Raw genomic sequence first — 25,355 nt, 5'->3', positions numbered from 1 at the left:
ATCCCATTCTCTGCACGAACCCCCAGATACCACCTGAGCAGAACGTTGCCAATGGGGAGGTTCAGGACAGTTTCCTCAGCCCATCCAAAGTGAGGTAATTTGTGAACACCATGGGTATGGAGGAGCAGACCAAAGGTCTGGGACTCTCAGAGACAACAGGTTTGTTAAGAGACTAAATGCTTTAAAATGGGCGTAAAGATTGTATCCATAAATGTGCATAGCATTAAATCTGCTATGTGATGTGTTGCAACCTTGGACTACCTTGCCAAGGTCAAAGCTGACCTGTTGTTTCTACAGGAGTGTGCGATACCGCACCTCAGCTCCTACAGGCAATGGTCACGATGGTGGTCCATGGGCCATCGATCTGGTCGGGAGGAAACGACTCACGTTCCTCCAGCCTGGGTATTCTGCTACGGGGAGGCAACTTCACTGTCTCCGAGGTTAAGGAGGTGGTGGGTGGGCACCTCCTCGCGGCAGACGTAATGTACAAGAATGCTCCACTCCGGTTAATTAATCTGTACGCCCCGGCACAAAAGGGCGAGTGGCTGACGATCCTTCAGCAGCTCCCACTGCTGCTGGCGACTTCCAGGCCGGTCATTCTGGGCGGTGACTTCAACTGCATCATTGATGAGGCTGGACGATCCGGCAGGGCCGACAGCAGATTGGACACTACATCCAGATCCCTGATGGAAACATGCCAAGCTGCATGACGTCTTCAGCAACCCTGCAGACGGAGCGCAGCGTAGATACACCTGGCCGTGGCCTGACGGGTCCGTCTGTTCCAGGATAGATTTCCTGTTTGTGTCCTATGCGTTCGCAATCAGATCCACCAACGTCAAGCCGGTGTTCTTCTCTGACCACTGCCTCCTACTGGCTGACTGTCACTTAGAGGAAGACCAGAGGGTGCGCAGGGGGGCATGGAAGCTAAAAGTGCAACTGCTGACCCCAGAGAACATTGAGGAGCTCAAGAGGGATTACAAAGGTTGGGGAACCGTGAAACCCCTCTTTGAGTCCCTGACACACTGGTGGGAAGCGATCAAGAGGTTTTTCATCATCAAAGGTGCCCAGGAAGCTAGAAAGGTACAGAGGGAAATGTCCCAACTCCAGAAAAACATACAGAATCTGCTCCAGCTGCAGTCGATGGGTGTCGATGTCAAGGAGGAACTCCAAGAGGTGAAGAGCCAGCAAGCCTCGCTCTTTGCCTCGGAGGCCTCAAAGATCATCTTCCGTTCCAGAGTCCATTCCGTGGAGCAGGATGAGATGTGCTCGTTTCTTCTTCCAAAAGGTACACAGAGAGAGCTCTGTGATCAGCAGCCTGAAGGAAGAAGACGGCTCAGTAAAGTCATCGCAATCCGAAATTTTGAGGATCAGCAAATCCTTTTATGCTGGGTTGTATGATGTGAAGCCCACAGACAGCATGGCCTCCCAGTCCTTCCTGTCCTCTACCGTGGAAGTCTTAGACGACAGTACACGGGAGAGCCTGGACAAACCGCTAATTCTTGACGAACTGACTAAGGCCCTTGAGTCCTTCGAGAAGAGTAAAACTCTCGGAAGCGACGGCTTGCCGGCGGAGTTGTATTCAGCTCTGTGGGACTGGATCAGCCCAGACCTGCTAGAAGTGTACGAGAGTATGCTCCTGGCTGGCAGCATGTCAGAATCCGTGAGGAAAGGCATCATCACCCTCATCATCAATCGGTTCAAGTCCGCTCTGGAATCGGTGATCCACCCTGACCAGACCTGCGCTGTGCTGGGCAGGAAGATCTCTGATAGCCTCACACTGCTCAGGGATACGATTGCCTATGTACAGGACAGGGGTGTGGATACCTGCCTCATCAGCCTGGATCAGGAGAAGGTCTTTGACAGAATATCACACACCTACGAGGTGGATGTGCTCTCCAAAATGGGGTTTGGGGAGGGAATTCGCAATTGGATCCAACTGCTCTACACTAACATCAGTAGCAGTCTCAATCAATGGTTGGGAATCAGATAGCTTTCCTATTAAATCTGGAGTCAGGCAGGGCTGCCCTTTCTGCCCTGTCCTGTTTGTGTGTTGCATAGAACCCTTTGCTGAGTCCATCAGGAAGGATCCGGGCATAAGAGGAGTGATAGGCCCAGACAGTGGAGGCACTCAGGTCAAAGCCTCCCTGTACATGGACGATGTCGCCGTCTTCTGCTCGGATTCGCTGTTGGTGCTCAGACTGATCCACATCTGCGACCAATTCAAACTGGCCTCGGGAGCCAAGGTGAATCATGGGAAGAGCGAGGCCATGTTCTTTGGGAACTGGGCTGACCGATCTTTTGTCCCCTCCACCGTCAGGGTTGACGGCCTGAAGGTGCTGGGGATATGTTTTGGAGGGACCAGGTCATGTGTTAGAAACTGGAAGGAGCGAGTGTCTAATGTGAAAAGAAAACTGGGCATGTTGGAGCGACGCTCCCTCTCCATTGCGTGTAAGAACCTGGTCATCAGGTGTGAGGCACTCTTGCTGTTGCTGTACATGGCGCAGGTCTGGCCCATTCCAGACTCCTGCGCGATGGCAAACACCCGAGCCATCTTTCGCTTTATCTGGAGGTTGGAAATGGATCGTGTCTGCAGGGACGCGATGTACAAGCCTCTAGATAAAGGGGGAAAAAACGTGCCCAACATCGCTCTCATACTGATGGCCACCTTTGTGTGTGGCTGCATCAGGCTGTACGTTGACCCTTGGTACGTAAGCACCAAGTGTCACTACTTGCTGAGGTTCTACCTGTCCCCGGTGTTGCGAAGGATGGGTCTGGCCACGCTGCCGCGGAACGCTCCAAGTAGTTGGATGGTGCCATACCACCTGTCCATGGTGGAAAGATTTATGCAGAGAAACACCTTTGACCACAAGTCCATCAGGCAATGGTTGGCATGTAACGTCTTAGAGGCCCTGTGGGAAAAGGAGAGGGTGGATCCTGTGGGATGGTTCCCCGAGCAGACTGTCAAAATCGTTTGGCAGAATGCCTCATCACCAGAACTTTCCAACAAGCACCAAGATGTAGCTTGGCTGGTGGTGAGAAAGGCCCTCCCCGTCAGATCCTTCCAACACGCCAGGAGTCTCACTCCCTCTGCACGTTGCCCTCGAGGTGGCTGTGGTGGGCACGAGACCATTGTTCACCTCCTTGTGGATTGTGCCTTTGCAAAGAAGGTCTGGAGAGAGATGCAGTGGTTTCTGTCGAGGTTCAGCCCGAGCAGTTCTGTGGCACAGGACTCTGTGCTCTACGGGCTGTTCCCAGGGACACACGCTGAGACAAACATCAACTGCAGCTGGAGGATCATCAACTCGGTGAAAGACGCTCTTTGGTCTGCCCAAAACTTATTGGTCTTCCAGTGCAAAGAGTTGTCCCCGACCGAGTGTTGCAGACTGGCACGTTCCAAGGTCCAGGACTATGTGCTGAGGGACGCACCAAAGCTTGGGGCAGCTGCCGCAAAAGCGCAATGAGGAAAGGTCACTGTCTAAGACCTTTCTGCCACAGTGCACCGAGGGACTGGGAACTGTTGAGAGCCCCTCGGGCTGTACAGCTCAAAATAAATGTATGCATTGAATATTAATTATATTATAATTGTATTGAAGCACCTCAGAGTGCTACATGATGTATGTTGATAACTCCAATACCATTGTCTGATTGTCTGCATTGACCATATTGGAATGATTGTAATATTCATTGATTGTATTGATGCACCTTGTGATCCATGTGTAAAAGTTGAATCTGATTGTACTTATGTGATGGTGATTTTGAAACGGTTTGGAATGTTCTTCCAGATATTTTATGAATAAAGTATATTTTTCCAAAAAAAAGTTTGGTCCAAACATCGGAACTCAAGAGGTGAGATGAGAGTGACTCTCCTTGACATCAAGGCAGCATTTAACTGAATGTGGCATCAATGAGCCCTAGCAAAACTGAAGTCAGTGAGAATCAGGGGAAAATTCTCCATGGGTTGGAGACAAAATGTCATACAGGAAGATGGTTGTGGATGTTGAAGGTCAATCATCTCAGTCCCAGGACGTTGCTCAGTTCAGCGTCTGAGGGCCAACCATCCTCGGTTGCTTTATCAATGACCTTCCTTCCATCATAATGTCAGAAGTAGGGATGTTCGCTGATGATTGCACAATGTTCAGCGACTTCAGATACTAAAATAGTCCGTGCCCATATACAGCAAGACCTGGACAATATCCAGGCTTGGGCTGACAGGTGGCAAGTAACATTTGCGCCACACAAGTGCCAGACAATGACCAGCTCCAACAAGAGAGACTCTAACCATCTGCCCTTGACATTTAATGGCATTACCATGACTGAATCCCTCACTATCAACATCCTGGGGTTACCATTGACCAGAAACTGAACTGGACCAGTCTTTTAAATACTGTGGCTACAGGAGCAGGTCAGAGGCTGGGAATTCTGAGGTGAGTAACTCACCTCCTGACTCTCCAGAGCCTGTCCACCATCTACAAGGCACAAGTCAGGAGTGTGATGAAATACTCTCCACTTGCCTGGATGATGGCAGTTCCAACAACACTCAAGAAGCTTGACACCATCCAGGACAAAGCAACCTGCTTGACCATAACCCCATCCACGAACTTAAAAATTCACTGTCTCCACCGTCAGTACACACAGTGGCAGCAGTATGTACAATATACAAGATGCACTGCAGCAACTCAACAGGGCTCCTTTGAAAGCACCTTCCAAAGCTGTGCCCTCTATCATCTAGAAGGACAAGGGCAGCAGAAGCATAGAAACACCACCACCTGCAAGTTCCCTTCCAAGCCACACGCCATCCTGAATTGGAACTTATATCGCCATTCCTTCACTGTCATTTGGTAAAAATCCTGGAACTCCCTTCCTAACTGTGGGTGTATCTACACCACATGGACGGCGAGGTTCAAAAAGTGGCTCGCTACTACCTTCTCAAGGGCAATTTAGGATGAGCATCAAAAACTGGCCTTGCCAGGAATGTCCACATACCATTAAATAATTGAAGAAAGAACTCAGCACTTCCTAATTTAGGGTTACTAAGAGATGACCAATTATTGTTCAATAAAAATAGCTTTTTTTTCCCTACAGTTTCTATTTGACAAGTATTTATGACCATTCAATATTTGAAGCATTTAGCAAAGTGGTGCAGAAACTGATTCCTCAACTTCCAACATTAGAGAATCTATTAAACATCTTCATCTCAGTAAGTTCTCTTTCTTAACTATTGCTGTTTACGTTGTAAAAAAAATTGTGTATTCTTAAAGGAATGCTCTCGGCTACACCTTATAAGTATATCCTTTTGATCACATTAATTGAAGAGAAAATGGTCTCTTGCGTATGATTTGAAATTAAAAATTACATCGTTGCAGGCTAGAAGGCGATTGAGGCTAGAAGCTACAGATTTTGAAGTTATCCAATGGATTTTCCCGTTGGTAAGCGGGGGTGGGGCCTGCTTGCCGTCTTATAAAATAACACGCGGTGACGTCGGGCGGAACTTCCGACGTCACTGTGCCCCATTTAAATTTTCCAGTAGGCGGGGGTGCAGCAAAATCAGCTGCGCGCCCGCCGACCTGTCAATGGCCAATTAAGGCCATTGATAGAGTCATTCAGCTCATTAATGGGCCTGCCCGTCCGACCTTAAGGTTGGCGGTCAGGCCAGGAGCCCCGACGGGAATTAGAAAAAGCACAAAACCTCATGAGGTTTCATGTAGGTTTTAAAAAATTTTAATAAAGTTTTTGTTAAAATTATGGACATGTCCCAACTCATGTGACAGTATCACATGAAGGGACATGTCAGGAATTTTTTTTTCTCTATTTTTAATTCCTGTCACAGATCAGCTGATCTCCCAGAGGCAGCACTTAGCCTCAGGGAGGTTAGTGCACTCTTTCGTGCGCATGCATGAAAGAGCGCACTCTCGATTTTGGGACTCCCACCGCCCGCACAGGGAGTGCACAGCGCTTCCGTGCAGACGTCGCGCTGGGCGGGCCTTAATTGGTCCGCCCATGTAAAATGGCGCCAATCGGAAGCGCACCTGTGTGCGCCCGCCATTCAATTTTGCCCCCATTGGTGGGGCTAAATCCTGCCCCTGAACTTCTTTACTTAATCACAGCTCCCACCATCCTACTGCCCCACTGAACACCTGAGAACAGACTTGGAGGGAGCCAATAACATACACAAAATCATTTTTGAATAAGTCATTGCAGAAATGTGGAACCATTTCATTCGGTCATCCTTCTGGTGTTGAGTTCAAACACTTTTTAGATAAATAATTACCTGTTTTAAAGAAAGGAGAACTAGAAGTATTTGGCAGACAATCCTTGGGTATTGCTTATGGATTGTCTGGAGCCTGAAACACATGTGTAGTGCTTAGCTAACCAGATCATTCCCATTTCTGGCCACTATTTTACATGCTTCTTATGGTGAGTGATCTAAATAGATCAAGAGTTCAGTCAGTTTATTTGCTATTTGGCAAGAAAGTATGCAGATTGTAAAGTTCTTGCAGATTGTTTATTCCCCTCTTGTTTGACACCTTGAAATGTGTTGTCTGGCCTTCATTAAAGATGGGTATATGTTTTAAGAGTTTGTACTAGGACATTTATTCCTATAAATTATATTTGTCTAATGTTTTCATCCACAGAAATACTGATAAATTATATGCTGCAACTCAAGTACATGCTGTCTCAACTACACTCTTAAGGCTCTTAATTATAGCCCTTTTTCAATTAAGTCTGCTGGACCATTCTTTTTTGTGGTGCATTCCATGCTGTGTTATGGTATGTTTAATGTAGGCCCATCACCTTATAAGGAATACTTGGCTCCTAGGATGTATATTTTAATGAATAACTACTGAAGAAGATATTGTAGATCCAGGGCTCGCTTGTCATGGAAAAAAAATGGAAGATTTCAGGACAGAACAAATCTTATCAGGTAATATATTCAGTTTATCTTGGTAAGACGATCAAACTAATGCTGCTTTAGATTACCCATATCAGCACAAAATTGTGGAGGGATACAAACATCTAGAGTTGGATATCACTACCAAGGCGGGTAGCTCAAGTCAGGAAATTTCCAGACAGAGTTATAGCCAAGTTTCTGTGAAGAAGAATCCTGGCAGATCAAACAAATTTGCCCTTCTCACTCACTGCCTGAGTTGACTAGGGAGAGTTCTTTTCTTCTTGCTGGAGGCTGGTCCCTCTGGTGTCTTGTTGGTTTTCAGACTGACTTGGCTGTGGCTGGTTCTTGGAACAATAAGATTTGTTATTTGTTACTTAAAGTTGACAAAGCACCTGGACCGGTTGAGATGCATCCATGGATATTGAAGAAAGTGAGAGTAGAAATTGCAGGAGCACTGGCCATAATTTTTCAGTCTTCCTTAGACTCAGGGGAGGTGCCAGAGGACTGGAGAATTGCAAACATTATGCCTTTGTTCAAAAAGGGTTGTAAGCATAAGCCCAGCAATTACAGACCAGTCAGTTTAACTTCAGTGGTGGGCAAGATTCTAGAAACAATGATTCGGAATAGAATTAGTTGTCACATGGAAAAATATGGGTTGATAAGGAAGAGTCAGCATGCATTTCTAAAGGGGAAATTGTGTTTAACTAACTTGCTGGAGTTTTTTGAAGAGGTAACAGAAGAGGTCGATGAGGGTAATGCTGTTGATGTGATGTACATGGACTTTCAAAAGGTATTTGATACACAACACAACAAGAAGTGAGAAAAGTTATAGCTCATGGAATAAAAAAGACAGTAGCAACATGGACACAAAATTGGCCAAAAAATAGGAAGCAGAGAGTAATGGTCAATGGATATTATTTGGGCTGGAGGGAGGTTTGTAGTGGAGTTCCCCAGGGATTGATATTGGGACCCTTGCTTTTCCTGATATATTTTAATGATCTAGATCTTGGTGTGCAGGGGACTATTTCAAAGTTTATGAAGCTTGGAAGTGTTGTAAACTGCGAGGAGGATGGTGTAGAACTTCAAAAGGACATAGACAAGTTGGTGGAATGGGCAGATAGGTGGCAGATGAAGCTCAATGTGTTGAAGTGTGAGATGTTGAATTTTGGTAGGAAGAACATGGACAGACAATATAAAATAAGGGGTGAAATTTTGAAGGGGGTGCAGGAGCAGAAAGACCTGGGTTTATCTGTGCATAGATCATTGAAAGTGGCAGGACAGGTGGAGGGAGCAGTTAATAAAGCACATAGTATCCTGGGCTTTATTATTAGGGGCATTGAGTACAAGAGTAAGGAGGTTATGCAATTTATATATGACACTTGTTAGACCTCAGCTGGAGTATTGTGTATAGTTCTGGGTGCCACATTAAAGGAAGGATGTGAACACATTGAAGAGAGTGCAGAAGAGGTTTACAAGAGTAGTTCCAGGGATGAGAAACTTCAGTTATGCCTGTTCTTCTTGGAGAGAAGAAGACTAAGAGTAGATTTGATAGAGATGGTTCGGGTCTGGAATGCAGTGCCTGGAAGTGTGGTGGAGGCAGGCTTAATCAAGGCTTTCAAGAGGTCATTAGGTGATCATTTGAATCGAAACAATGTGCAGGGGTACGGGGAAAAGGCAGGGCAATAGCACTAGGTCATAATGCTGATTTGGAGAGCTGGTGCAGACACGATGGGCCGAATGGCCACCTCCTGTGCTGTTAAAATGTTATGATTCTGTGATTATCAGAATCATTTTTGATCATGTGACCACATGATCAATTCTTCTATTCTCCACACAAATGATTCAAAGTTTGAAGCCTTTGCTACACAATAGGGCATGAATGGTAGCAGTTCACACCTGCTTGTGGTAAACGGGTTCCCTCATACTTATCCTTGTTAGGTTTTGAGCTCCTAAGCACTGAGCCTGGGAATGGGGGTGTTATTCAATTTTGAGTTCCTGTATATACGCAGACAATGGGTATATAAATTCCACAAGTAGTCTTGCATTTTGAGTGTCTTTTCAAGGGAGGGTCTTCCCAAGGGAAGATCTTCCACCGACACACATTTACATTTTAATGACTTTCCAGAAGCATGTTTAGACATGAGTTAACCCTTGTTGGTCTAGAAATCACATCAGGTCATCTGGCCTTCAGTGGCCATCTTTGTAGGACGTTGCCCACTTTCTAAAGGAAAATTCAATTTTAATAAGTCTACGTGGAGTTCATATCTTGAAAGTTAGCAATATGACACGTCTTTACTGGACATGACACCCCTTTTAGTGTCGCACCATTTTAGTTCATAAAGCCATGATCAGCCATATAAATACTGTGGCTACAAGAGCACATCAGAGGCTGGGAATCCTGTGGCAAGCAACTCACCTCCATCTCCCCAAAGCCTGTCCACCATCTACAAGGTGCAGGTCATGAATGTGATGGAATAATCTCCACTTGCCTGGATGAGTGCATTTCCAACAATACTCAAGAAGCTTGACACCATCAAGGACAAAGTAGCCCGCTTGATTGGCACCCCATCCACCATCTTTAAAATGCACTCCCTCCACCACCACACACAGTGGCAGCAGTGTGTACCATCTACAAGATGCACTGCAGGAACTCACCAAGGCTTCTTTAGCAGCACATCCCAAAACCCAGACCTCTACCACCACCACCTAGAAGGGCAAGGGCAGCAGATGCATGGAAATGCCACCACCTGCAAATTCCCCTCCAAGCCACACACCATCCTGACTTGGAACTTATATCACCGTTCCTTCACTATCGCTGGGTCAAAATCCTGGAACTCCCTCCCTGACAGCACTGTGGATGTATCTATACCACATGGATTACACCAGTTCTCGAAGGCAGCTCAACACCACCTTCTCAAGGACGGTTTAGGGATGGGCAATAAATGCTGGCCCAGCCAGCGACACCCATACTCTGTGAAAGAATAAATAAAAAAATAGATTGACAAAGTACAAGATTGGGCTATTTTCAGCTGAAAATGTTAAGTAAAGACTAACTGCACACAAAATATAAAAAATAACTACAAGTATTAGCAATCTGAAATAAAAACAGAAAATACAAGAAGTAACAGTTTAGTCAGCAGCAGTAAGGGTGGAGGTTATTGCATTTAAAATGGCACAATTTAAGAGTATAAAGGAAGTTGATGAGTATAAAGGAAGTTGATGTCATGCAATACTGTGAACCAATGGAATACAAAAACATCCATCTTGACTCCAACAACTTAATGCTTTTAGCACCACCATCAAAGATGCAGTAAAAAAACTAAAAATAGCAACAGATAGTCAGATGATTAAGTTGCCAGAGTGCCTTGTTAATTTTGTGCTCTTATTGTGCACTCTTGGATGCACCAATTATGCACTTTTTTAAAAAAAAGTACCTGGGATTGCACTAACATTTAAAACAGGCTTGTCCAACGCATGGCCCACGGGCTGAATTGTGGCCCTCCAAACCCATTCTACATTGGTCCCCAGAGTCACTGTTCAAAATGCCTGTCAGATAAGTAAACGAAGTTGAAGATTCTACAAGGGGCTGCTCCTCTAATCACAGGCTGTTCCTCACCCGCATTTGTTGCTGATAGGCTTACCAGTGAAAACAGAGGTTTTCAGGTTTTGAGTGGTGGGGGGGAGTGGTGATGGGGGGGGTGGTGGGGGGGTGCGTGGAGAAGAGAGGCTGCTACGACAGCAGGGGAAAGAGAGGCTGCCGGGGTAATGGGGGATGGAGAGCCTGTGGGGCATAGTAAGAGGAGAGACTGCGGGAGTCCAGCACTGAGACACTGGCTACAAGGCCCCAGAGAGACACTGTGGAGCCGGGGTCAGGGCTGGTGCATGAGAGAGAGAGCACGCGTGGGTTGTCAGAGCGCACACGGGTGTGTCAGAGCGCGCGGGAGTGTGAGAGAGCACGTGGGAGAGTGAGAGAGCACGCAGGAGAGTGAGAGAGCGCACTGGTGTGTGAGAAGGCATGCGCACAAGAGGGGGAGAGAGCGTGCGTGCAAGGGAGAGTGCGCGCGAGAGACGGGGAGGAGAGAGAACGCATGTACAAGAGAGAGGAAGAGAGCGCGAGAGAAAGAGAGAGCAAGGGGAAGAGAGTACGAGAGAAAGAGAGGGAAGAGCGCAGGAGAGAGAGGAGGAGAACGTGTACGCGAGAGAGAGAAGGGGAGAGCGCATGCGAGAGAAAGAGGGGAGAGAGAGAGCGCCAGAGAGGGAGAGCGCGTGTGCAAAAGAGAGGGGAGGGAGAGCGTGCGCGCAAGAGAGGGGGAGAGCTTACGCGCGAGAGAGAGAGGAGAGAGAGCGTACACGCTTGAGAGTTAGAGGCGGAGAGCGCATGAGAGAGAGACGGGGAGAGCACACGCGCAAGAGAGAAAGAGAGATCATGCGCGAGGGGAGAGCGTGCGTGAGAGACGGGGAGAGTGCGCGTACGAGAGAGAGGGTGAGAGTGCGAGAGAGAGAGGGGGAGAGCGTGAGAGAGAGGAGGAGAGAGTGCACGCACGAGAGAGAGAGAGGAGAAGAGAGCGCATGTGAGGGAGAGAGGGGGAGAGCGTGCAAGAGGGAGAGGGTGGAGAGCATGCGAAAGCGAGAGTGAGAGCACGCGAGAGAGAGTGGGGAGACCGTGCATGCAAGCGAGAGAGAGAGCGTGCGTGGGAGAGAGCATGAGAGGGAGAGAGCGCATGTGCAAGAGAGAGTACGTGTGCAAGAGAGAGTGCGAGTGAGAGAGAGTGCGAGTGAGAGAGAGTGCGAGTGAGAGAGAGTGCGAGTGAGAGAGAGTGCGAGTGAGAGAGAGCGCGTGCGAGAGAGGGAAGGGGAGAGAGCGCGTGTGAGAGAGAGGGGAGAGCGTGCATATGCGAGACAGTTGGAGAGCATGCGAGTGTGGGAGAGTGCTCACGAGAGAGAGAGCGAGTGCGAGAGGGAGCGTGCACGGGAGAGAGAGCATGCATGAGAAAGAGCGTGCTAGGGAGAGAGAGAGAACGCACGTGCGAGGGAGGGAGAGAGAGCACCCGAATGAGTTTGTGAGAGAGTGAGTGAGATTAGCCAGGGAAGAATACAGACAACTGAGAATGTGCTTAAATCTCCTCCCTAGACCACAAAGGAAAGTTCTGAGGGTGGGAGTGACGTTCGAAGGCCTAAGGATTTCTATTGTAACAACGTAGGACACATTCGGGCATATTGCTGGAAGTTGCATGAGAAATCCATGGGACCTAGTGGGGTGCATAAGGATGATTCAGAAAAAAGAGCCCCAACTGAAAATACAACTGATCAAGTTGTAATATTAACTGCAGCTATGAGTCCGAGTGTTAAAATTGCTGAGAGTGCTGGGAAGGTGAATAAGATACCTCAAAGCTACAGGGAATTCTTGTCAAAAGGAAAAGTAACTCCTTATTCCTCAAGTAAAGCAGGTAAACCCATAGTTATACTGAGGGATACAGGGGCTACCCAAACTCTTTTGCTGGGGAAAGACCTGAGGAAATGCCACGGTTTTAGTGAATGTGTTGTTGGGGAGCATTTACCTGTACCTTTGTATCGTGTGCACCTGGAGTGTGACCTAATGTTTGGAATGGTAACAGTAGGAGTTGTTCATAGTTTGCGTGTAGACGGAATTGACTTATTCCTCGGAAATGATTTGGCCGGAGCGAAAGTTGTAGCTTCTCCAATAGGTACCGAAAGACCAAGTGAAGTCAAGGAGACAGATCAGTTGCAGGAAAAGGCTCCAGAAATTTTTCCTTCTTCTGTAGTGACCCAAGCAATGGCTAAACAAGTTCCATTGTCAGAGATAAAATTGGCACCACAAACAGATATTTGGCTATCTGAAACTTTCTTTGGAGGTTTGGACAATCCGAAGGAAATGTTCAGAAAGTTGTCTCTGATTGAGGCTCAGAAAAACCCATCCAGAGTTAAGTAAAGTGGCACAATCAGCTCAAACTGAAGCTGAAGCAGAAGGGATTCCAGACTGCTATATTAAGCTTGGGATTCTGGTGAAGAAGTGGAGACCTCCTCACAGACCTGCGGGTGAAGGATGGACGGTGGTTCATCAGGAAATATTAAGGATAGATCATGAGATTCCTATTGTAAGGCATGCAGGGATCCAAAAGACCCAAGAATGTGTAAGTCAACATTTTTACTGGCAAGTCTTCACAAGCACATTATGCAGTTTTGTAAAGCTTGCCATATGTGCCAGATGATGAGGAAAGTACAGAACACAGTCAAACCGGCAGCTTTAATTCCCATACCAGTTTCAGGAGAACCATTTAATAGGGTGTTAGATGGCTGCGTGGGACTGTACCAAAAATGAAATCAGGACACCAGTATATCCTTACTATTATGGAACTGACAACTCGATTTCCAGTGGCCATCCCTTTGAGAACGGTTACAGCTAAGGTTGTGGCAGGGAAGTTAACCCAATGTTTTTTATACTAGATATGGATTACCGATGGAGATCCAGTCAGATCAAGTTTCCAATTTTATGTCTAAAATTTTTCAAAACATAATGAATAGTTTGGGTATAAAACAGTTAAGGTGCGCGGCATACCATCCACAAGACACAGGGAGCTTTAGAGAGGTGGCATCAAACTCTCAAAACAATGATTAAAGCATATTGTCATGAATATCCCCATGATTGGTACAAAAAACTGGACTGTCTTTTATTTGCCATCCAAGATTCACCAAATGAACCTACCAGTTTTAGTCCTTTTGAATTAATCTATGGACATGAGATAACAGGCCCTCTGAGATTAATCAGAGAAAAGTTTTTAGGACAGAGGGATGAACACTATATGCTAGATTATGTGTCCGTGTTCCAGGAGCAGCTCATGGGAGCCTGAAAAGTAGCTCAAGAACATCTTAAAGATTCTCAAACAAAAATGAAGGAATGGGCAGATAAAAAAAAACTGAGACCCGAACATTTCAACCGGGGATGAAGTGTTAGAGTTATTGCCTTTACAAGAGGATCCTCTGGAAGCAAGGTTCAGTAGTCCATACAGGGTAGTTAAGAGGGTTAGTAAAGTAAATTATTTAATAGATATCCCAGATCGCAGGAAAAATCATCGGCTAGGTCACATCAACATGTTGAAACCATACCATCATAGGGAAGATAGGAAGGAGCAGTTATGTCATGTAGTAAGGAGAGTGGAGGATGAGGGAGACAGTGAGAGTGAGGCAGAAGGAGATTTAGATAGTTCACCAATTGAACCTCCTGTTATTCGATTCTGAAATATTAGGACAGTTAGACACCATGTTCTCATACTTAGAGGTAAGACAATGAGAAGATCTGGTGAGGTTACTTACAAAATTCAAAGGAATTTGCAGGGATAAGCCAAGGTGTACAATTTTAGCCATGCATGATGTGGATATAGAAGGCCTATGAAACAACACCCTTATTGTTTAACCCCGAGAAACAGGCTCAGGTAGAAGCAGAAATCCAACACGTTGAAAAATCATGAGATTTTTGGGAATATGTGGCTTCTACCTTAAGTTTGTGCCAAATTTCAGCACAACAGCTGCTCCACTAACAGACTTATTACAAAAGAAGTCGAAGGTAGTACGGGTAAGAGAGTGCCAGGTGGCTTTTGAGATGTTGAAGGCAATTTTAACTTGTACCAGTGTAGCTGCCCCAACTTCACTAAACCCTTCAAGGTGGTAATTGATGCCAGTGACTTGGGGGTGGGTGAGGTCTTATTACAAAAAGACAAATCAGGCATAGAAAAGCTGATTTAACTTTTCTGACAAGTTAAATCAGCATCAAAAATTATATTCTGTCATAGACAAGGAAACCCAGGGATTGTTACTGGCTGTAAAACATTTTGAGATATATGTCTGTCCATGGCTGCAAAGAAACCCCAATATATATTGATCATAACCCCTGGCCTTTAGAGAAACTTTTAAGACTCAGAATGTCAGACTGTTTTGATGGAGTTTGTTACTACAGCCATACAACTTGAAGGTTATCTATATTGTTGGAAAAGATAATGTTATTGCTGATACGTTATCCAGAATGTAATTTTTGTTAGTATAATATAGAAATCAACAGACCAGAGCATATAAAGAGGTTCTGTATAAGGAGTGAATGAGAATGAGTGATTGCATGTTTAAAATTTTTATATGCTGTAAAAACTTTTCCTATATGTTTTGTAGTGAAATGCATTTGAAAATGGCATTTCATTCCTTATGGGTGGAGACATGTGAGGAACCGTTTTTGGAAAATTTGAAGGACATTGAATTTTGGACATTCTCCCTTCTGAGTTATTTTTAACAGTTTGCAAGATTAATTTGGGGCTATGAATGTGCCATTCTTCAAAAAGCCACAGGTTAACAGAAATGTCCAGTGGGAATACCTGGAGAGGGAAGAGATACTTTGTATCTCTAAAATAACAAAGAACTGCTGTTGCCAGGCTAAAGACTCTTGCTGATTGGTTAAAAATATCTGGCCTCAGAGAAATATACTTTGAACATTTTATTTTCTTTGAAACTCTCAGAGAGCGTTTGTGTGTCTTAGAAGCAGGCTGCAAGAAGACTCTCTCTTTCCCTCTCTCTGCCCCGCCTTCATGTTACTTGCAGCTAGAGTGAGCTAAACTTTCATCAGAAACGTCTCATCAGAATAACTCACCTATTTTTACGAAAGTCCACAAAGTTGTGATAAGTAAAAGTCATCAAGGACAGTTTCGCCAAACAATCCATCTGAACGGACTTCCAGATCTATTGTGACCAGAATTCTGTTAGATCAACAGCATTGAGATCTTTTTGAATATTATCCTTTTCAAAAAAAACCTCCTCATTCTCCAACTTCGGCAGGGGCCTATCTTTGTTTTGTCCTGTTTTGTGTTATATGAGAGCATATGAGATGCTGTTTTTTTTAAAAGGGGGGAATTGTTATACTTCTAAACTACATCTTGTACATTAACCAGTTTTAGAACCTATTTTTAAAAAAAGAAGTTTTGTTTTATAATAAATTAATTATTTTTTGTGTTTAATGAAAGAAACCTGGTTAGAATCTTTTAATGCTGGGAATAACCATGTCAAAAGTAAACAATTGGCCAGTTTTGTGGGTGACTTAAACATTTAAATTATTATTGCGACCTGTGGGGAAGTGGGGCTAGAATTAACTGTGTACTCCTCCCATCTGAGTCTATAGAAGATGTGAGAAAGTGTGTGTGTGTGTGTGTGTGTGTGTGTGTGATGTGCATGAGGAAGAAAGAGTGGCTGGGGTTTTCTGGCCCTGCCATGACGGTCTTCCCCACAGCTGAAGTGGCAAGTCATTCAAATCACCGTTGACTTCAATGGGACTGGAAGATCCCACCAGCAGGAGGGGCTGGAAAATTCCACCCTCTGTGTATGATGTAAGAGAGAGAGAGGGTCTGTATGATGTGAGGGAGTGTGTGTCTGTGTGATGTGAGGGAGTGTGTGTCTGTGTGATGTGAGGGTATGTGTGTGTCTGTGTGATGTGAGGGAGTGTGAGTGTGTGTCTGTGTGATGTGAGGGTATGTGTGTGTCTGTGTGATGTGAGGGAGTGTGAGTGTGTGTGATGTGAGGGAGCGTGTGTCTGTGTGATGTGAGGGAGTGTGTATCAGTGATGTGAGGTAGTGCGTGTCTGTGCGATGTGAGGGAGTGTGTTTCTGTGTGATGTGAGGGAGTGTGTGTCTGTGTGATGTGAGGGAGTGTGTGTCTGTGTGATGTGAGGGAGTGTGTGTCTGTGCGATGTGAGGGAGTGTGTGTCTGTGCGATGTGAAGGAGTGTGAGTGTGTGCGATGTGAGGGCGTGTGTCTGTGCAATTTGAGGGAGTGTGTGTTTGTGTGTCTGACTCACTCCCAGTCTCAGAATTCTCACTCACCTTCATCCCCACACACCAACAGATATTCACACCGACTCTCCCAGTGGGTGAGGGTGAGTGAGTTAGCACCCTGAGACTGGCAGTGAGCCAGACACACACAATCTGACCCCCTCGCTCTCTAATGGTCACCTTTATTAATTACTCTTTTTTAAAATTATCAATTTATTGTTTTGGCATTGCTTTCTTTTTGCTCAATAAGTTGATTCTTTTCTTCATACTCAACTTTTTTTTTAAATTCATGTAACTTTATGAAATTTGCTCATTGGCCCCTTGAGTGAGGGAAAAAATGGAAATATGACTGCCACTCCCATGCAAAAAGGTTGGACAAGCCTGGTTTAAAATAAACCCTTCACCATCAAAACTACATTTGATGTCTTTGCCATTTTTGCATTTGACAGTGTTCTGTTTATTACAGAATTCAGGAATTGAAAAAGCCTTCCTCTTTGATGTAGTCAGCAAAATCTACATTGCAACAGACAGTATACCAGTAGACATGCAGACTTATGAACTCTGCTGTGACATGATAGATGTTGTATTTGACATATCCTGCATATACGGGTTAGTATCTGACTGAATGTGTTACAAAGCGAAAACAAAGAAAAAGGTAAAACTTATTACGATGATTTTTCTGTTAATGCTAGCAATGTAGATGTTGACTTTTTTTGTTAATATTTCTATTTATTTATTTTCATCTGCCCTTTAAATAGAAGGTAGGAAATTTTCTGCAGATTCTCTGCCAATACCACTGGTTCAACTGCCCAGAAAGAGACATGTGGGGGAGCCTCATCATTTTTCACTTCTAAAATTTTAATTTGTTTTTCGGGCAGTGCTTCATTCTGACAGCACAGCTGAATTTAGGATTGCAAGTGGCATTAACCCACATCCTACCATTCTGTCCTCCAGTACATTAATATGTCAGTGCATCTGCACAAATCCTGTTGTTAGAGGCTAGCTCTACTTTATTTTCCACTGTCTATATGATTTCCTTGCTCTGTTGAGTTCACATCTCTAAATTCTAGTGTTAATTTAGCATGCCCCAATTTATTAATTCAGTTGATCATGTTTTAATTTACATGGGTAAACATCAATGAGAAGTTAACTACATATTATTATTGCGTCAAAGCAACAATCAATCATTCTTCAATTCATAAAAACAAAAGCAAACAAATTGCAATTGCTGATAATCTGAAACAAGAGCAGAAAATGCTAAAACTCAGTCAATTAGGCTGCATCTGTAGAGCAAGAAACAGGGTTAAAGGTGGATGATCTTTCACCAGGACTCAATTCAACAATTTGTGTCTTGTTTAGACATATTAAAAAATGTGCATTTGTTTATTTAAAGTCATGTTTTCACATTATGTTACTAGGATTCTGAATTATTGTTCCATAATTTCTGAACTTCTAGTGCCAAATGAGATTAGGTTTTTGTTTTCTTTTTGATTATAAGCAAAGTGTGAAAGGCATGGATGCCAGTAATGCACAACTTGATCATTTTACATAGAGGTACTTAGGCATTGAATTGAAAAGCAAAACTTAGCTTTTAGGCTTTAGAAAATGTTTTTCTTGTTGCATGCTCAGGGAAAATCCAGAAGAACCTGATGGAGAATCACTCTGCATTCAAGCTTACCAAAACTGAGTTGATATTGCCCACCAGAGTCAGTCTAGCTTCATGTTCATATGTCCAGTAGAAAGTTAAGATCCCAATATAGAATAGCATATAGAAGGGATACAATGTGTCAAAATTGGATAGCTAGTGTACAATATACTAAGGATTGGAATAGTTCTATTGTTCTTCCTTTGGATGTGACAAAAACATTCACCGAATACCATTTACAAAACTCATTACAGACATCCAGATTTTATTGCACAGATTTTTCACTACATGAGTTACTATTACTATTACTATTGCACATTGCAATTTTACCTGCTTAATTTCACTGATTACATTTTAGAAGTTGGGTATGTGACTTTATTTTTCTTTGTGTGAAATTAAACACAAAAACCTTACAAAAATCTTACTGCTTTTTATGCTAACAGTTAATTAAACATTTTTTTCTTCAACTTCAGAGGAAAATATATAAATTTTTGAAAAAATTCCACTATTATTTGAATGGAATTCATATTTTCGGAAGTTCAGTGATACATAATGTTGTCTAAATTAGCCTGACTAAACAGACTTTTTTTACGGAAAAAACTTTAAAACATTCAGTGAATTTTGCTGGAACTTGCATGTAGCCAGCTACTTACTACCAGAAAATTCTTAAAAACCTCACTATTGAAATGATGCCCAGGGGTAAATTGGGATCTGCTAGTGTTCCTGAATTACTGTAGCAGATAACAATGAACAACTCAAACCTTTGCCATCGACAAATAACCATTTCATTTTATTTTATGAGCCATGAAGTCCAACAAATCAGGACATTAACACTCATAGCAGTCAAAGACATTAGGCCCTTACCATCTTTAAATTGTTACATTTTTAGTGGTCAGAAGATAAATAATTTATTGGGCTTTTTTTAATTGTTCAGATTTCTTTTTTAAAAGGCTGTTTTGCTTTTGGACTTTTACACAAGATACTTTATTCGGTTCTGGTTGACCTAGTACACCTGTAAGCAGACTTTGTGTCTTCTAAGAACCAGAGTCAGTTTTTACCTTCCCAGTATCTAGGTAAATGTAATCAATCCGGGGGCAGATTTCAATGTGTATCAGATGGCGCCAGGCGATCTCATCCTTTCTAGGGGGAAGAATATACTCTGTAGCAAACCAGTGATCGGGAAATAAACCAACAGTTGTTCTTTTATTTAACATTCAATGACACTCAGTACAAACACTGTATTTGCATTAAGTACAAACTTTTATCACTCTCAATGTCAAAACAAAGAAGCTTTGTTGCTGCACGAATGCTCAACATTAAAACTGGTCCATGAAACACACTAACTCACTTCATATGTGGTGACATAACACTGCAGAAAGCTTGTTAGCTTCATACCTTTAATGGCTCCAGGCTGACTGATGTTGGGTGGAAGCTGCCATATATATAACCTCATAATTCACAACTCTGGGATCCAGGGCTGTCCATGAAATAGATTAAAGAGAATAATTGCCCTGCCCCTCTCACAAACTTTACTATGTCTTTAATTCAGATTTGATCATCAGTCACAGAGTGTCAGCTACATAGGATGAAATATGCGATTGCAGGACTTTGTCACTTTGTTCAGTTAGTCACCAGAGATATTACTAAACAGAATGACAGTATATCGATGCTGCACTCACTGGCATCATTATATTAAACCCTCTTTTCAACAGGAACAAACCATAGACACATGGTAATGTCCTCAGTCTACAAGGCTGTAATGTTAATTCTGTGCAGCTTGATGGGTCAGCCAGTCTATGGGTCTAGTCATGGGCCTAGCAAGCAGGACCTCAAATGTAGTCATCTCCAGATTACTCCCAGTACCACATGCCAGTGAGTATGGAAATGGGAGGATAAGGCATATAAATGTGTGACTGGAGAGAAGGTGCAGGAGGGAGAGCTTTAGATTCCTGGGACAGGCTCTGGGGGAGATGGCACCTGTACAAGCCAGACGGGTTGCACCTGAACAGAGCTGGGACTGAGTTCCTTGCAGGGCATTTTGTTAGTGCTGTTGGGAGGGCTTTAAACTAACTGAGCAGGAGTGTGGGAACCATGAGAAAATATTAGAGAGGAATACCAGGGTGCACAAAATATTGGGAGGAACAGATAGCACTGGTATAGAGAATAGTAAGTTAATAGGTAAAGTCGGGGTGAGGGAGAAAGTAACAAAATCTAAATCAGGGTTACTATGCATGTATGTGAATGCACAGGGTATATAGTAAATAAGATTGGGGAGTTACAGGCGGAGATTGCCATATAGAAATATGGTGTTGTGGCGATAATAGAGACCTGGCCCAAAGAAGGGCAGAACTGGGTGTTAAGTATTCCTGAGTAGAATGTATTCAGAAAAGATAGGAAAGGAAGGAAAAGAGGAGGGGTGGTGTTATTGGTTAAGGAGAGCCTTGCAGTGCTGGAGAAAGAGGATGTCCCAGAGGGTTCAAGGACAGAATCAATTTGGCTAGACCTAAGGAACAAGAAGGATGTAATTACATTGCTTGGTGTAGTTTGTAGACTGGCAAATAGTGAGAAGGGTGTAGAAGAACAAATCTGCAGGGAAATTACAGAGAGATGCAAACATTATAGAGCAGTTATAATGGGTGCCTTTGATTATCCAAATGTAGACTGGGCTAATGGTAGTGTAAAGGGTGGAGAAAGGCAAAAGTTCCTAGATTATGTTCAGGAGAATTTTCTACAGCAGTATGTGTCCAATTCAACAAGAAAAGATGCACTGTTGGACATGGTTCTTGGAAATGAGGTGGGCCAAATAGATCAAGTGTCAATGGGGGAACATTTAGGAGACAGTGATCATTGTATTGTACGATTTAGGATGATGATAGAAAAGGACGATAGGCAATCCACAATAAGAATAATTAACTGGATGTGAGCCAACTTCGATGGGGCAAGAACAGAGCTGGGCCAGATAGACTGGAATGAAAGATTAGAGAGAAAAACTATAGCTGAACAATGGGCTACCTTCAAAAAAGAATTGGTTTGGGCACAGTCAGGGTATATTCCTTCGAAAGGGAAAGATAGGGCAAACAAATCCAGAGCTCCCTGGATGAAAAAGGAGATAGAACTTAAGATAAAAAAGAAAAAGTGCTTATGACAGGTGTCAGGTAGAAAATATAATTAAGAACCAAGAGGAATACAGAAGGTTCAGAGGGGAGGTGGAAAAGCACATTAGAGAAGTGAAGAGGAATTATGAGAAAAGACTGGCAACCAACATAAAGGGGAATCCCAAAGTCATCTACAGACATATAAATAGTAAAAGGGTGGTAAAAGGAGGAGTAGGGCTGAATAGGGAGCTCAAAGGGAATTTACACATGGATGAAGGAGCCATGGCTGAGGTATTAAATGAATATTTTTCATCTGTCTTTATCAAGGAGGTGGATGCTACCCAGGCCATGGTAACTGACAAAGGAACTCTTTCACTAGGAGGGTTCAAAATTGATAAGGAGGAAGTGTTGAATAGATTGTCGGTATTAAAGTTGACAAGGCACCAGGACCAGACGAGATGTATCGAACGATATTGAAGGAAGTGAGAGTAGAAATTGCAGGGGCACTGGCCATAATTTTTCAGTCTTGCCTCGACTTGGGCGGTGCCAGGGGACTGGAGAATTACAAACATTACCCCCTTGTTAAAAACAGGTTGTAAGGATAAACCCAGCAATTACAAACCAGTCAATTTAACTTCAGTGGTGGGCAGGATTCTAGAAACAATGATTCGGGATAGAATAGTAGTCACGTGGAAAAATATGGGTTGATAAGGAAGAGCCAGCATGGATTTCTAAAGGGGAAATCATGTTTAACTAACTTGTTGGAGTTTTTTGAAGAGGTAGCAAGAAAGATCCATGAGGGTAATGCTGTTGATGTGGTGTACATGGACTTTCAAAAGGTATTTGATACAGTGCCACACAACAGACTTGTGAGAAAAGTTATTGCTCACGGAATAAAAGAGACAGTAGCAGCATGGACGCAAAATTGGCCGAAAAATAGGAAGCAGAGAGTAATGATCAATGGATATTTTTCGGGCTGGAGGAAGGTTTGTAGTGGAGTTCCCCAGGGATTGGTATTGGGACCTCTGCTTTTCCTGATATATTTTAATGATCTAGATCTTGGTGTGCAGGGGACAATTTCAAAGTTTACGAAGCTTGGGAGTGTTGTAAACTGTGAGGAGGACAGTGCAGAACTTCAAAAGGACATAGACAAGCTGGTGGAATGGGCAGATAGGTGGCAGATGATGTTCCATGTGGAGAAGTGTGAGCTGATGCATTTCAGTAGGAAGAACCAGGACAGACAATATAAAATAAGGGGTGAAATTTTGAAGGGGGTGAAGGAGCAGAAAGGCCTGTGTTTATGTGTGCATAAGTCATTGAAAATGGCAGGATAGGTGGAGGAAGCAGTTAATAAAGCATATAGTATCCTGGGATAAAAACAAAAAAACTGCGGATGCTGGAAATCCAAAACAAAAACAGAATTACCTGGAGAAACTCAGCAGGTCTGGCAGCATCGGCGGAGAAGAAAAGAGTTGACGTTTCGAGTCCTCATGACCCTTCGACCGAACTCAGTCGAAGGGTCATGAGGACTCGAAACGTCAACTCTTTTCTTCTCCGCCGATGCTGCCAGACCTGCTGAGTTTTTCCAGGTAATTCTGTTTTTGTATAGTATCCTGGGCTTTATTAATGGGGGCATAGAATACAAGAGCAAGGAGGTTATGCTGAATTTATGTAAGACTCTTGTTAGACCTCAGCTGCTGGGCACCACATTATAGGAAGGATGTGAAAACATTGGAGAGAGTGCAGAAGAGGTTTACAAGAATGATTCTAGGGATGAGAAACCTCAGTTACAAAGATAGATTGGAGAGGTTGGGACTGTTCTCCTTGGAGAGAAGGCTAAGAGGAGATTTGATAGTGACGTTCAAAATCATGAGGGGTCTGGACAAAATAGATAGGAAGAAGCTGTTCCTACTCATAAAAGGATCAAGAACGAGAGGGCACAGATTTGAAGTGATTTGCAAAGTAAGCAAATGTGACGTGAGAAATAACTTTTTCACACAACGAGGAGTTGGGTCTGGAATGCACTGCCTAGAAGTGTGGTGGAGGCAGGTTCAATCGAGGTGTTCAAGAGGCTATGGGCCAAGTGCTGGTAAATGGGATTAGGTAGGTAGGTCAGGTGTTTCTCACGTGTCGGTGCAGACTTGAAGGGCCAAAGGCCTCTTCTGCACTGTGTGATTCTGTGACATTAGATGATTATTTAAATACAAACTATGTGCAGGGGTACGGGGAAAAGGCAGGGCAATGGCACTAGGTCATAATGCTTATTTGGAGACACGACGGGCGAATGGCCTTCTGTGCTGTTAAAATTCTGTGATTCAGTTCTGTGCATAATGTAACTGGCAAGGGAAATGTAATAAATCATCTACTATTGACAAAAATGCTTCATTTTTATCACAAAAACTATCCAAGGAATCAGGTAGCAGTGTGGATAAGAACTCTCTAACGTTTTGGGACCAGAGTTCCCCACTTAAACATTTGGAAGACCAGATCCTCCTTTTTTTTAGCCCTACCACAATCCCCTAGCCATCAATTGCCTTCTGTCCCTAGCCATTGTCTGAGACTGAACCAGACTGTTCTTCCTCGCAGTATTCTCTTGACCCTGGGCTGTTGCTCATAATCTTCACCATCACAAATTCTGTCTACTTGCACCTACATAACACTGCTGTCCCTGCTGCTGCCTCAGCTCATCTACTGATGAAACCCTCTTTTGTTAGACTTGATTACTCAATGTTCTCTTTGTCAGTCTTCCATCTTCCATTCTCCATAATGCTGTTGGGATGAAAGTGTTTATTTCTCCTCTCTTTCTCATTTCTTTCTAGTGAAAATATCTACAGATGAAAATTTTAAGCAAAAATAAATTGGCTTGAGGGCAAAGAGTTTTTAAATTTTGTATTCGTGTTAGCATTTACCGCAGGATTTTCATCTCCTCTGTTGGATGCTGAAGTTGTCATGTGCATCTGGCTAGCTATGTGTGCTGGCAATGACACACCTGAAAAGGAAAAATGTTCTCTTCTATAATTACACGTCCCGCTTTGATGAAGACAAATAATTAGGAACATAGGATCAGCAGTGGGCCATTCTTTCTCCTGAAACTGTTCCATGATTCAGTTAGATCATGGCTGATCTGTACTCCAGCCCTTTTCATTAACTTTTGATCCCTATTCCCTTGCAATCCTTATTAATAAAAATCAGTTTATCTCAGCATTGAAAATTTTTCTTGATCCAGCATCCACAACTTTTTGGGGAAAGAAAGTACCCCATTTCAACTGTCATTTAAGTGAAAAAAGTATTTCCTGATTTTGGAATGAATGGCCTAACATTTCAGCATCCCTGACCTCCCCTCCCACAACCCCACCCCCACACCCCTCCCCCAACAACCACCACCCCCACCCCTTCCCCCAGATCTCATTCTCCAGTATCCAGGCTTGGGCTGACAAGTGGCAAGTAATATTTGCGCCACACAAGAGTCAGACAATGACTATCTCCAACAAGAGAGAATCCGACCATCGCCCCTTGATGTTCAATGGCATTACCATCACTGAATCCCCCACCATCAATATCCTGAGGGCTACCATTGACTAGAAACTGAACTGGAATAGTCATGTAAATACTGCGGCTACAAGAGCATGTCAGAGGCTAGGAATCGTGTGATGAGTAGCTTACCTCCTGACTCACTGAAGCCTGTCCACCATCTACAAGGCACCAGTCAAGCATGTGATGGAATACTCCCCACTTGCCTGGATGATTGCAGCTCCGACAACACTGAAGAAGCTTGACACCATCCAGGACAAATCAGTCCTGCTTGACTGATTGGCACCACATCCACAAACATTTACTCCCTCCACCACCGATGCACAGTAGCAGCAGTGTGCACCATCTACAAGATGCACTGCAAGAATTCACCAA

General features: G+C 43.7%; 1 protein-coding gene across 3 annotated transcripts in view; it reads left to right on the top strand.

Moving 5' to 3' along the window:
* Positions 1–25,355, top strand: part of LOC121278407 (ras-related GTP-binding protein D-like) — a 62,300-nt gene that overhangs the window by 31,846 nt on the left and 5,099 nt on the right. For all 3 annotated transcript variants that reach the window (XM_041188803.1, XM_041188802.1, XM_041188801.1), the window contains exons 4-5: positions 5,083–5,197; positions 17,176–17,318. In XM_041188803.1, coding sequence (XP_041044737.1) covers positions 5,083–5,197; positions 17,176–17,318 — 258 coding nt within the window. The remainder of the gene's footprint in view (positions 1–5,082; positions 5,198–17,175; positions 17,319–25,355) is intronic.

Source organism: Carcharodon carcharias, chromosome 5 (assembly GCF_017639515.1).
Source record: "Carcharodon carcharias isolate sCarCar2 chromosome 5, sCarCar2.pri, whole genome shotgun sequence".
NCBI classification, from domain to species: Eukaryota; Metazoa; Chordata; class Chondrichthyes; order Lamniformes; family Lamnidae; genus Carcharodon; species Carcharodon carcharias.
The sequence above is the reverse complement of the archived record's forward strand: the minus strand, read 5'-3'. Positions and strand labels throughout refer to the sequence as shown.